The sequence below is a fragment of the Nematolebias whitei genome, chromosome 1 (genome assembly GCF_014905685.2).
Source record: "Nematolebias whitei isolate Nwh7 chromosome 1, NemWhi1, whole genome shotgun sequence".
Taxonomy (NCBI): Eukaryota; Metazoa; Chordata; class Actinopteri; order Cyprinodontiformes; family Rivulidae; genus Nematolebias; species Nematolebias whitei.
The window spans coordinates 63,186,219-63,200,942 of NC_056498.1; the positions used below are offsets into that span (position 1 = coordinate 63,186,219).

At 39.9% G+C, this 14,724-nt stretch overlaps 1 protein-coding gene across 1 annotated transcript in view; it reads right to left on the minus strand.

Moving 5' to 3' along the window:
* The window catches only part of LOC119430239 (gamma-adducin-like), a 20,260-nt gene extending 6,527 nt beyond the window's left edge, over window positions 1–13,733 (minus strand). The window contains exons 1-6 of the mRNA XM_037697689.1: window positions 13,505–13,733; window positions 11,572–11,716; window positions 9,432–9,583; window positions 8,961–9,041; window positions 4,609–4,758; window positions 3,795–3,938 (exon numbers count right to left, since the gene is read on the minus strand). Coding sequence (XP_037553617.1) covers window positions 3,795–3,938; window positions 4,609–4,758; window positions 8,961–9,041; window positions 9,432–9,583; window positions 11,572–11,716; window positions 13,505–13,702 — 870 coding nt within the window. The 5' untranslated portion in view covers window positions 13,703–13,733. The remainder of the gene's footprint in view (window positions 1–3,794; window positions 3,939–4,608; window positions 4,759–8,960; window positions 9,042–9,431; window positions 9,584–11,571; window positions 11,717–13,504) is intronic.
* Window positions 13,734–14,724: the final 991 nt, after the last annotated feature.

A 14,724-nucleotide genomic window follows, 5' to 3' on the forward strand; every position in this document is an offset into this window, starting at 1 on the left:
TAAACAGTAGTATGAATATGAACAGTAGTATGAATATAAACAGTAGTTTGAATATGAACAGTAGTTTGAATATGAACAGTAGTATGAATATGAACAGTAGTTTGAATATGAACAGTAGTTTGAATATTAACAGTAGTGCAAATGTAAACAGTAGTGCAAATTGAATGAGCATGACGCTTGTTGAAAAAATACATTGTTGGTTGAGAGGCAGAGACGACTGTGGGTTGTGTCTGTGAAAAACTTGTCTTTTTTTTTTTTTCATTTAGCCTTTATTTATCCAGGTTAGTCTCATTGAGCCACGAGAACTCATTTTCAAGAGAGACCTGTTTTTTTTTTAGGGAGCACATGGTGGGGGTTAAGGGCCTTGCTCATGGGCCCAGAGTGGGGCGAATGAGGGTGGGGGCAAGTGTGGGTGTTTCACCTACCCCACCCATAATTTTTTATGTTGTCGGGGCCGGGGCGTGAACCGGCGATCTTCAGATCACAAGCCCACCTCTCTAACCTCTGCGCCACCACTCCACAATATCTCACTCCTCATATCTTCTCTTTTGGTGTTGAACAGCTTCTTCTTCTTTTGGTTAATGGTGTGTGGCAAGCAAACTGAAAAGGTGCTGGGGTGTACTGGAAATTAACATGCCACACATCTTATTCTGATAATGACTCGTTTTGAGCGTCCTTTTGGTGTTTCGGGAGCTGACAGTCAACCAGTAATCACTTCTCTCTATAGTCTGAGACTGAACTCTATCCCCTAAGATGACAAGGCTCTCCCTGCAGAGTGGGGTTTATCAGACAGAGTTGGGAGGATGGAACGGCCTTCAGCCTCACCTGTGGGATCAGCTTGGGCCAGCAAAACCACAATGATTGATTTATGACAAATGCTGGTTAAATAATGGGATGCCATCCCACAGCACCCAAACATCCACCACCACCCAAACAATAGCCAATGGCAGAATAAGTTGTTTGGTATTTTAAAGGAAGATTTGGCAAGTTTTTCACGAACGCAACCCGCACAGTCAACTCTGCTGCTCAACCCACAAACACATTTTTCTTTAAAACTTGGCACCATTTACAGGAAATAAACAGACTTTCCAAAAACAAAGAATTTGCCAAGAAGAACTGTTACAAGAAATGATTAACTCAACAAAAATGTCCTTATCTTTTGTACCCAGTTTAAAATATGTGCATTTTTTGATCCTTTTGTGTGGATTCAATATCGATAAAGACACAAATAGAAGTCTAATGATTATGGATGGACTTACCTTGGTAATTGAGACGTTTGTAGAAGATTAAAGAAAGGTGAAATAATTTACCTGATGGACAGTTTAGGCAAACTTCCATATCACTGTACTCACTAGAATATAAATAAAATAATCTGATTTTTTTAAACTTAATTTCTTCTTAACTGTGTTCAGCCTCTTAGAACAAAACACGTCACTCATATTGGTTGCTCGACAGATTCTTGCCTTCAGTTCAGATGTGGCGAAACTTGTTTTGTTGTTGTTGTAGAAATTGATGTAAAATGTCTACTCAAGCATTCACAACAGGCTGGACAGCAACACAATGAAAAGAGGACTGCCTCTTTAAAAAGAAACTCCAACAATAGATGACATAAAATGCACATCAGTAGAAGTAAAGCTGCTCAGAGATGGTGAGAAGGTTGTGCACGTGTGAGTTTTTGTTGTCCTGAACAAAATGGATGTGTTGGAGAGCTGCAGGAAGAATCAGTTCTGGTGTCATAAACTTTTTATTTTCTAATTTTTGCCGTAGATATTTGAATTGAGATGGTAAGACTTTTTGTGGTCATGAGTTAGGAAAGGTTTGAAGACCAATATATATTCTCATGACAAACACTAGTTGCAGAGCATATTAGGTAATAACTGTCACTTGCCCTGATTGTTTTTTCATGATGCCGTGATAATGTTAGTTTCTTCAGACGAACAGCTAAAGCTGAAGATTTTGTCTTGAAGAAAAATTTATCTGTTTTCAGTGCAGACTATTACCGTATTTTCCGGACTATAAGTCGCTCTTTTTTTCATAGTTTGGCCGATCCTGCGACATAAAGTCCGAAGCAACTACAGTTTTTTTCTTCCTTATTCATAATGCAATTTTTGACTGACGCGTTAAACGTTCATTCATACTGACATGAACCAAAGTGTAAACATTACCATTTGCATCCACTACAGGGATACCGTAGGCTTTTGGCAACTATATGTTGTTCCTCTACTGCTACAAAAAACAAAACATTAACTTATAGAGACAACTGAGAAAAGAAAAGAAAATGCTCTTCAAGGATTTTTTTAAATGTCATACCAGATCACATTTGCATGTTTGTGGTATGAAATTCAGACTCAGGTTCCAGATCAAGAAGCCTAACGATTATCATTTTGGGCTGCATATTTTATTACCTACAGATTGCACAGTAATAAAATATGCAGCCCAAAACGGTCATCGAGCAGCAGAAAGAAAATTTGTAAACGTGTGGGGTCTGCGCAGTCTGCCTGGGGGATTCAAACGGGCGGAAGGGACGGCCGCTCAGCGGTGGAGGGTTCCCTCTCGCGGGGGACCTTCTCCCTGTGTCTGGATGGCTCGCGCCGGGCACATTTCCTCTGCAGCGGTGTGCTGTGACCAGCTCTGGGTCGGCCTGGAAGGGTCTGGGGGACTGTGATATATGTTGACTTACTCCTTTCACTACAAGAAGACGGACGCATCATGAACTGTATTTATTAAGCATCGTCTTCAGAACACCTTAGCATCATAACATCAGCACCGTTCCCGGTCTCATCACATTACATATCACTCCACCACCACAGATCACAACCCATTCATGTATTAGTAAGCGGCACTATATACTACAGGGATGAAGGTGGCTCGTTGCTCTGGCCACAAGCTCTACAGCTTCACACTGCTCGCACCTCACCGCTTCCCGGGGCCACGGACAAAGTGCCTCGCTGCGCACTTCCTCCTCCCTGCTTCAGCGGCGAAGGGATGGGTCCACCTCGCACCCGAAATGGCTGCCGACCGGTGCAAACAAATAATAGTTTTTTTGGTGTTAATCTTGTTAAGTTTCGAACTGCAATTTCGAGTCCTCCCGAGTGCTCTCCTGCAGCCGCCAATCGATTTTTGGCATGACACCTATCGTAAGGGGTCAGCAGTGACGCATAATAAACGCGACTTATACTCCGAAGAGACTTATATACTGTATGTTTTTTTTTCCTCGTCATGATGCATTTTTTTGACTGATGCCATCTATACTCCGGAGCGATGTATAGCCTGGAAAATACGGTAACTCATCACTGAGTTTTACTTTAACCCAATCATCCAGAGTTTATGACAGATTAACACTGACATACACTACATTTCCTTCAGCTAATTACATAAAGTTTGAACACAGAATCTGTGTTAACATAGGAGAGAGCACCTGATTCTCACTTTCAAGACGTCTTTGTCTCATGTGGTTTACTTGTTTTTGAACATACTGACACATTAATGGTTCAAAACTGCAGAAGCAGTTTGAGTGAAAAAAAAAATGTATGGAAGAAACTTAAAAAGACAGCTACGTGTGGGAATATGATAACTGCAATTTTGGAGATATTTTATTTCCAAGGTTGTCAAATCACACACCTCATCCTCCTACTGTCCAAAAAAAAAAGGCTAAATTAGGAGCTTTCAAAGTTCAATCAGTGATTGTGATTCTTTCAGCAGCTAAATCTGTCCACCGGCAGCCTCATAAAGCTAACTAGATATACGTTTTTCATGTGACAGCAAGCATGCTATTAATGGAGTGTTGACGGTACCTTGGCAGTCGGGCCCAGTGCTTTCTGAAACTCCACCTTCTCCTCTTTATTATCCAGGCTGCCATGGTAACCAAAGCAGCTCACGTCTCCCAGAAGCAAAGCCTCCTGGGAAATGGGCAGGATTCCACATTTCATGGAGGACACCTGTTAGCGTGGGATAAAAACAACTGAGACTGTGATGCACCAGAACTTTAACAGAAGCACAGTTTTTCTTTGCTCCTGGGCACAAATAAAGATACGGCTACGCAGTGATGCTCATGCACATTTTACAGCTTATCTTCCAAAGGGATGGAAAAATATGTGTTTGTGTTTGTAACAAACAGGCATGCAGGAAGCCGCCTTTAATTTGATCATCCTCCTCTGCAGCAGCTCCTATGTTAAACTGAATGTCATTATTACCCGTCGCCATGAAAGACAAAAGAGGATCATGCAATTGTTCACACAGCTGTTTGCTTGTTTACCTGTTAGTAAAATATCTCATAAACCAGAAGTAACGTTTGAATGAAATTCTCCAAAAATAATTGATGGCTATAAAACTACAACTGAATAACTTCTGGATTAAACCCATTCAAAACAGCAACCACGGTTTATCAACCTTATGAAAAAAGGGGCTACAACAGTTAATTTTTCCAGATGTTGAGATAAAATTTAGTGTTATAGTAGCCGAGAGTCACCCCCATCACCTACTCCAAGCACTAACAGATCACATAAAATCTTTATTGGAAAGTCTGGCACGCAAGGCGGTAAGCGATATGCATTTTCTTCAAGGAATGTTATATTTAATTTAACAGACTTAGAACTGGAGCGTACGTACAGCAGCTGTAGCTGGGGTGTGTATATGGATGATACATCTCACATCGGGGCGCATCGAGTAAATGGCAGCATGAGGAGCAAATCCAAAATGGTCGATGCCCAGTTCAGTAGAACCCTGGTCCACAACATTGCCAATTATGTTTACTTTCACCTGCATGTGGGGGAAGACAACATAGTTAGAGTTGTGACAGTTGCCAGTAAGAGTTTTGTGTTAAAAGTTTGGTAGTTCGAATAAAAATGACCACTCTTACTCAACCACACAGATACGACTAAAATAAATGAACACAGCCTTTGTTTCTAATCAAAAATATGATTTAGTTAATAATTTTATACACACACCAAGGCCAAAACACCCTGCAGGTTGATCATGTTTACATCTATAAAACATTTGGCAAAGATATTTTTTTTTCTTATTTTCTTATAGACATTATGTTTTTGAGTTTTCCAGACGGTTTGTATCCCATCATGTGAGTAAAGATGTGCAACCACGTGCAAAACAAACAGGAAGTTAAATAAATCCACTGATCCACAGGGCTGCAGAGCATTCCATACTGCCAGCTGCTGGCTTATCAGCTGACTGCTATTTTAAGACCAGGTGGTCATTTATTATTATTATTTTTAATTTGACAAAGATCCTCATTTAATAATCACTAGCGTTAGTGACAGAACAACTCAAACATGATGAATGATAGAAAATATCAATATTTGGTTATTCCTAATAACTCCTCGAGGAGCACATGGGCTGCAGAAATGTCAATACGTTGTCAAAATGTTGAATGTATGGGTGCATGCGTGACCTCAGATGGGACGGGTTCTGGGCATTGATTAAACCCATTTAGACATAAAGTAATTACACAGAAACAAATGTCTCTGCTAGTTACAACTGCATGCACAGTAAGCATTAAAAAGTTTAGTGAACAAGCAGCATTTTCCATAAACATCACAAAAACTTTAGTGGGCTTGATGAAATAATGTTTTAATAAATAAGCCATGTGTTGTGACACTTATTAGAGCTTCACCACATATAAAGAACATGGCTAAAACATATAAAAAATAAGGAAACACTCAATATTTAATATTTTATGTGAACTCTACATAATATCTGTTTTGTGACACTTCTCAAAATATTCAACCAGTAAATCCATTTCTTTTCATGGAGTTTGACTTCTTCCTTATTTAGCTCAACTCCAACCATGTTACTTGTTAAAGCAGTGGTTCCCAAACCCAGGTCCTTGAGGAACCCCATCCTGCATGTTTTAAGTTGTTTTACTGCTCCAACACATCTGATTAAGTGATTTAATTACTTCCTTGTGTTCTGCAGAAGCCTGTTAATCACCCATTCACTTAAATCAGATGTGTCAAAGCAGAGAAACAAGTAAAACATGCAAAATGGTGTTCCTCAAGGACCAGGGTTGGGAACCATTGGGTTAGAGAACCTGCAAAGGCCAGATGTCTGCAGGCAGCGTTGGCTACCTGTGGGAACATCTGAATAAAGTGTCCAGAGGAGGAACTGCATTCCAGTAAATCAGTGTTCGCTACAGAGAGGTACGCAGCCCATGCGTGGTCCCACGGGTCACAGTTACCTGCAAAAAGGCTTGCGGACACACACTAGTGATAACATTTATGCCATGCCCACTGGAACCCTGCATCATTACAAACAGATCTGTCATATTAGATGCACTTGAACCAAGAGTCAATGTGTTCAAGATGATTTTTAAATAATAAATGCAATGTCTTTTCTAAATAAATTTATATTAAAGAAAACTCGGTCATGTTTTTCACATAACGTTGAATAGACCAGCAAAGAATATTTCTTGTCTTGAATGTTTCATTTAATTATTGTATTTTAAGTAGAACGTTCCAAATAAAAGAGTTGTCAGGAGAACTATGAAGACATGATTTTAACTGGCAAACACAGTTTGTTATTAAATCTGTGTGCACAAAAGGCTGAGTGCTTGAGGAGTAAATGTGGACAGAAAATATCAGGTTTGTGAACAACTGAGTGAAAAAAAAAATGCTGAACAGTTTAAACACAATATCCATATTTCCTATTCAGACGATTAGTCATAAGATATATACTATAGAATTTTATTTATTTTATATACATTTCAGACACTTTTTGGAGTTATTACAAAAAGGTAAATTACACCTTTGCACTGGCAGCATTAAAACATAAAAGAACAGAGATTTGTAAGATTTGCTGCTTCAAAGTCGACTTTTTTAAAGAACACGCACGTATACTGAAGGTCAAAGCAAAACTACTTTCTGTACACAATACAAGGACCTGGAAGAGAAGATACCTTCTGCAGTCCCGAACGCTCCAAAATACAGAATGTGAAAGAAATGTTAGAATAATAAATATAACCACCTAAAGTGCAACTGAGACAGAAAAAAAGTCTCATTGCCAGAACAAATTGCAAGTAATGTAAGAAAATATGACAACCTTACAACCTAGTAATAGCTCTATCCTATTATCCTTACTTAACACACATTGCAGAGTAAAATGCAGAATATGGATACATAAAGTATATTAGGAAATAAATCAGAGGCTGAGCCAAAACTTGACCCATTTGAGTTCATAATGGCTGCAATAAAATTTAATTGAAGTTACCATTAAAAAACAGAATTTCAACAAAGCTTAGCCTTTTATGGCAAAGATTGATAAAATGAGCCGAGAACATACAGCAAAAAATTAGGTTTTGTCCCTGTTATAAACAGTCGTATCAACTTTATTGTACCATTTGTCGAGCATGGTGGAAGTAGCATCATGATGTGGGACTGTAGCCTTGAACAAACTAGGTGGCTGAAATCACAGATCTCTTATGCAAGGGAGGCCTGGGACTGAAGCCAGCCTAACGTGCGTGTTTTTGGACTGTGGGAGGAAACCGGAGTACCCGGAGAAAACCCACGCATGCACGGAGAGAACATGAAACTCCACACAGAAAAAGCCCAGGTCCAAACCTGGGACTGAACCTGGATCTTCTTCCTGTGAAGCAACAGTGCTAACCACTGAGCTGTCATGCAGCCCCTGAAGTCTTCAACTTCAGCTTGGATTAACAAAAGATGGAGATTTGGACACATTTAGGCATTGCAACACGACAATGAGCTCAAACACACATAAAAACTGTTTTCTGAATGAATAAAGCAGGTAAACATTAGGCAATACACTAGTCCCTCGCTACGTCGTGGTTCGACTTTCGCGGACTCGCCGCTCTTTTGCGCTTTTTCAAAGTAAGAATAGACATGACACACAATTGGGTGATTGATGGATGAACCGCAAGATCGGCATGGATTTTTTAATTTAAAAATATATATATTTAGCACCTGTTGCAACTGTGTGCAGCCCACATGTGCAGAGAGAAGCTCCCTCCTGCAGCATGTAATGATCTCTGCTCTGCAGCAGATGTGGTCTTTAATAGCATTTAGAGTTTAGAAACATTGTTTAGAATTAGAAACATTGTTTAGAATATTGTAAGAGTGTGGGAAGAGTTTAAACCACCTTTACTTATCGCTGGGGGACACAGAACGGAAATCCCTGCGATAAACGAGGAACTACTGTATATTGTATTAGGTATTGACAATTTGTTGACTATGATTAAAAAAACAACTCCATGCCAGGAAATTAACAAAATGAAATCAAGTCTACCGATTCCACCAAAAAGACTGGCTAAATATCCATCCAGAATTACCCCAAATTCTTGAAGATGAGTTCATAAAGCCAAACGTTGAGGTTCTAAGAGACATTTAACCAGATATTTGTGGTCGTGTATTTTCACATGTATGTACAATTTTGAACTAGTAAGGATTAGAAATAAATCCACAATAATCGTGTGCACCCAAATGTTGTTTTTTTAAAAATTTCAAGTTGTACGCTCTACAATGATTACACTCTAAACAAGAAGATTTGACTTGAAATTCACTGCAAGTCCAATTCTGACCAAAACAGTAACTTTCTTTCTAATTACAGCTGGTAAACAGTTTTTTATTTACATTGTTGTTGCAGGTTCTAACTAAAGCAAAACAAAGAAAACAATGAAGATTTGAGCCATAAAGGGTTGCTTTTTTTGTTTTCTGTATCACAGACATAAAAACTAAATATAACTAGAGAGAAAATGAAGTTTGTGTTAGAAATAAGCAAATGATTTTAAGTCTCGTAACATCTACGGTTAGACTGATTTAGAAATATGGCAATAATTAACATGTGTGATTAAATTTTTGGAGGCTGATATCAAAACATTGTTCTATTGGTGCGACGGTCTTTTCCAATTAAACGATAAAGGGGGAAAAAAGCCACAACACCAGTAAGTAAAACACCAAAGAGCACTGAATGTGTCACACGATCTTTGTTCTTACCAGATTTGCTGCTGTCACCTCAGCAAACGAGAGACCTTGTGGACTGATAAGAACATGATCCTGCTCTTTACTGACACGCACCTAAAACACAACAAAGACATAGATTAATCCCCTTATTAAAACAAAAATAAAATTACCCGCTTGAGTAAGTTCAGGATTTTAAACACCTGTTAAGAAATTACTCAACAGGCAAAGAATTTACTGTAAGTTGGGTTAGCAGCTTTCGGAAGCAGAGAAAAGCTCTTTCTGTTGTTTGAATGAAACGTTAATGTTCATCAGATGTTACTAATCCAACCCTCTATCTAATCTAACCTTATTTCTAATTTATGGCTGCTGAAATGAAATGGAGGAGGCATTCCTCTAGAATCCATTGAAAACAAAGACACGCAAAGCTTTATTGAAGCAACACAAACCTTGTGCTGCATAAGTAAGCAGGTGTGCAGTGGAGCGTGACCGCAGCGCTGTACTCACAGTGATGTAGGAGCTTGTAAAATGAGCCCAGCTGAAGAGGTCAACGAGCCTGTAGAGGGTGGCCAGCTTGCAGCGACTCTGCTTCTCCCCTTTGGCGAAGGAGGGAGTCTCAGTGCTGTACAGATCATTGACTGGAGTCACCATTCCAAAGCCTGCGATGACAGATGATTGTCAGGACATTGCTCCACATCCAAATTAAGAGTAGTGCTCATTATACGCCCGTCTACAAACTATTATACAGCAATAGAACCAGGGCTTAATTTGAGATGGATCCTGCCAGAACAGGATCTGGAAGCTTTCTTATTTTGATAGGGTGAGCTCCAATAACTGTTTGCTTGAACCCGGTAACTCTCAGGAATTAATAATATAGTTGTGAACAAATTTGACTGCCTTGAACAACTAAAACTTATACTGGATATGTACACTGAAAATAATTACTTAAACACTCAATTTAAACATAACAGTCACTTACAAGCTTCCTAATATCACATCAGAGCTGCCCCTTCAAGTAAGCATTTCTGCTTCTACCCTTAAAAAAAATCTCCGCCAGTCACGGGCAATTTAATTAAAAACGCAAAAATATATTTGAACAGCACAACTGAATTGCAAATCGGCTTTACAGTTTAAGTGGGCCACTAATAACATTTTGATTATTTATTAAAAACGAGAAATGTTTGATGGGTTATCACGTAACAAATGTCACATATCAAAACAACGGCGCCAATTTGTCAAAATAACAGCGGTGAAAATGTCTCAAAGATTGTCCAATTTACTTTCATTTTTTAAGTCTTCTCGTAGTACAACTAACTAAACAGCCGAGAACTGAAGCACATGAAGGCAGTGGCAATGGAGATAATGCTCGACGCGAGTGGTGGGGGATGCTTGAGAGCGTGCTCAACTCACACAAGGAGAGAGACTTAGTAGTAAACGTAGATGTTTAACCACCTGTTAAAATACACCAAAATGCAGGTAATGGCATCTACTTTATTCAAAATTTTCTGGGGGAGAACCTCCAGACTCCCCTCCCCCACAGTCATTTACTTTCCAGCATCATTTGATTGACAAATTAAGCACTGAATACATTTATAGCAATGGCCCAGACAATCAAATACTTTGTATAACATTTGACCTTGATTTGTGACCTCAACCTTGGAGCTGGAATGAAAAAAGGTGTATGTGACACTGTGTAGTGATGATACATTTGTGTAAGCAGGTTTGCTAGATTATCTTATGCAGATCAGAAGGTGTGGGCGGGATACGAGAAAGTTTACAGATGTAAAGAGGATCTATCGTAATACGTACCGCCTTCAAGGGGCGTACAACTGAAGACTTTGCAACTTTTGAAGGAATGCAAATAAGTTCTGCTCAAACCATGAAAATATTATGCTCAGTGTTCTGCAACTTTACAAGATGTCACACTCAGAGCATGTGTCATGCATGACCCTGCTACTACCCCCAGCAAATGTTGAGCTCAATCACTGCAAAACTAATTGACTTAAAGCTACCTTTGTGTTTTTAAGGTCAGCTGGCTGGGGCAGCCATCTTCAAAAGCTTCAAAAGTCAAAGGACTTGTAGACGTAAATACAAAAATGATTTCCATAAATCATTTAAACTCAACCAGTGGTTCACAAGATATTTTAGTAACATCCAGAAAACTCGAGTCTCCACAGTTAAAGAATAAAAAAAAGAGCTTACAGAATTCCCAACATGAAACCAAAGAGTATTTTTGGACTTTAATGCCATATAAGGACATATAATGATGCAGAACCCGATCTTTTACAGCCACTCTGGCCTTCTTAAAGACTAGTTTGCCTAAACAACCTCACAGCCACTTCCTTTATAACTCGTTCCAAACATTTACTTGATCTGCGAGCCCGTAGGTCATGCTAACATAATTACCCCTGCAAACTGCTATAATTCTTTGTTGAGCAGTCATGAGGGTTGCCCGGACAAAAGAGAACGCTGTCAACAACTTTCTGCCTTTTCTGCAGTTTCAGGGCTGCTCGGAGTCACAAGTGTCGAAGAATTCAACCTCTAACAATGAGGATAATCAGTTTGTGTGACGCACACAGCCAGAGGATACACACACCAGGCCCCACAGGAGACAAAGATGGATACATCTGCACACGCTACCACTCACTGATGGGAGACGTCAAGGGGCCAGCCCCTCCCACGGTGCTGGCCATGACCAGGTCAGCGATCTGTCTCAGAGCCAGGAGGCCAGAGGGGTTGTTGCCCTTTGTCAGCTGGTCCTGGATCAGCCCCTCCAGCTCATCTTTAAACACCTGCAAACAAAGAAAGTGGGCACAAACATTGGTCATGACATGAGTCGCCCTGGTAACGCATATATACACAACCTCGACCCCATTCCTACACCTCCTGTGCATGTGTCCGGGAGCGCGGCTTGCTTTCACACTCTCCTTATTACAACTGTACACAAATCGCCAAAGGCTTAATAAAACACTCTTTGTGTGTCTATGAAAAGGGGGCTTCATTAAAAGCAGAGAATGAGAGGAGGTGGGAGCATTAAAAGCTGACTATCAATTTTTGCTTTGAGACCAGCCTGTGAAACTTGAAACAGCCCTGTTTTCCTGTAAACTGCAGCTAAAAGCCCTGGCATTCTGCTTCATCGCCCTGCGGTTTCCATGGTGATGCGTTTCACTTGTTGAGGCTGTTATGCAATCGCAGAGGAGTGTGGGCTCGTCTTATTTCCATGCACTTCATTGGAATGTGTGCATTACACCTCCTTATCCCGCAAACTCTGCTGCTTTGTGTTAAAGTGGCCCAAAATTAGTAAGGTTAGAATAATGCAGTACAGTAAACCTCATTCAGCAAAAAAAAAAAAAAAAAATTTAAATCCCCTGCATCAATTCTGGAAGAAGGGGATATTTGAGCACAATAATTAAAATAAATGTAACTGTTAGGAACTGTGAGTAAAATAGACAATTACCGTATTCTTAATGTCCAGACACTCGTGTACAAGGACACCAAATCATTAAATGGTTGCTGTGTTTAAATCACTTTAAAATTTAAATACGTATGAAAGACTAATTGATTTCTTAGCAAGCACAGTCATACTATTTAAAAAAAAGTCCTAGCATCGCTTGACAAAATGCATATTGCCTGTCGTCGTTCATGTTGAGCTACTGTATAGCTGTTTTGGACAATTTTTGAAAATTACGTTATGTGTGAGCGCACCCATTGCGTAATCTGGTAGTGCCTCAAGTACTGTATGTTGAGAATGAGTCACAATGACTAACACAACAAATGCTAGTTCAGTAGTTAAATAGTAGTTAGTAGTAGTTAAATTAACTAGCCAATTTTGTCTGAGCTAATGTTGATTAGCCGTGGTGGCTCACTTGAATCGTAATGTCCCCAAAAGTTAAAATCTTATAAATGTACAGTTAATCACTGCTTTCTGAAAGTTTCATTAAAATCTATCCACTGATTCATGAGATATTTTGCTAACAGACAAACAGTGTTGACCACCTAGAGTCATTGCTAACATTTTAAGGAATGATCTTGCACAATGAGTAGCACTTAGAATCACTCTCAGCTACACCACATGTTAGCACAATATCCATAAAACTGAGAAGAATATAGCATTTTTGGATTCAAGTCATTCAACTGTGGCAGCCATCACGTGGTTCATGAGAAACGTTACTAACAGACAGCAACAGATACGTCCAAAGATCACTTTCTGCAAGTTTCATTAAAATTCAACCAGTGGTTCATGAGAAACTTTGGTAACAGACAAAACACGCACAGACATGGACGAAAACATTATTGTCTGCTGCCAAATGGCATTATTCCCTAAGGTACAACCTAATAATTAAGTGCAAACGCACGATTTGTGATGTCATCGTAGCACAATCTACACACTAAAATAAAGCTCTGAGCAATATTACTGGAAAACACATCATGCCAAAAAATGAGCGCAACGTGTTTAAAAAACTCTCTGTTTCAAGGAAGTCGGCGCTTCTTTTGTTTTAAAAGCTCTGCTCCGTCCTCACAGACGCTCAAAGCTGCTATGCAGGAGGGTACTCTGTATTACGGAGCTGCAGGCTACGTACTGGACTCTGCAGGATCTGGGTGACCCGTTTCTTCTGCTCCATCATACTGAAGTCCTGCCTCAGATCCGGTGACAGGGTCCTGCTGCGAAGGTGGTGCTCCGGGTCGCTCTCTGGGTCAAAGTGGCATTCCTTGGAGTTGATGCTGGACAGGGGCAGTGTCAGGGACCCGGCCGTCTGCCTCACATCCACCAAACTCATGTTTTCACTGAAACGACGCCTCCTATGTCTCTGTTCTGGGGACGAGAGGAAAAGAAAACATCACGGCTCGTCCCACAGTCAGGCTGTCAAGGCAACAACAGATGTAGCTTTAGCTGAAAAGTGACTCACATAATTACAGAGATAAAGACAAAAGAGAAGCAAGCGCATTGTTAAAAGAGTGATGCTGATTTAGAACAAAAAATAAAGTGTTATATTAGACAGCAGTTTGGTGAATCTGGAGAAGCCTATAACAATATTCCCTGAGGCATTCGGTGGGGGGTGCTGTAGGTGTTGCAGTGTACCCAGGTCACTTCTAGGGTTACCCAGTTTATGTATAACCAAAGTAAGGGTTATGTTCACATACCTGGCACAAAATTAAGATTTTGGTGTGTGGGTTGGACTCCCCTTTTCTCTGATCCTGTTTGTGGGGTTCATGGACAGGAACTCATTGTGCAGTAGTGAAGTGGAGGTATAGGAACCTCAGCGTCTCACCACTACTTTTTGCAGATGATGTGGTTCATTTAGTGTCTTCAGGCCATGACCTTTAGCGTGCAACAATGTGGTTTTCAGCCAAGTGTAAAGTGGCTGAGATAAAAGTCACCTCCTTGAAGTCCGAGGGCATGACTCTTAACAGAAAAAAGAGGAAGGCTCCTTCTTCAAGTTCAAGTTCAAGTCAAGTTTATTGTCATTCACATCCCATGTTGTACATGAAGTGGAATGAAATTATGTACACAGGGTCCCAGTTACACGCAAAAAATATATATATACAGTGTAAAAGAAACAGTATATAAGGATCTAAGATATACACTAAGATAGACGCTAAACGAACGCCAAACAGTGCGCTAAAAGATCTCAAGATATACGCTAAACACTAATAATGTAAAACAATATGGCATAACAACAGCAGCCCTAACATGAGTCTGTGGTGAGCAGATGTGTATGAATGAATACAGCAGCATGAGATAATCACCAGCATGAGATCAGCAGCATGGATAATCAGCAGCCCAGATAAGTCACATATC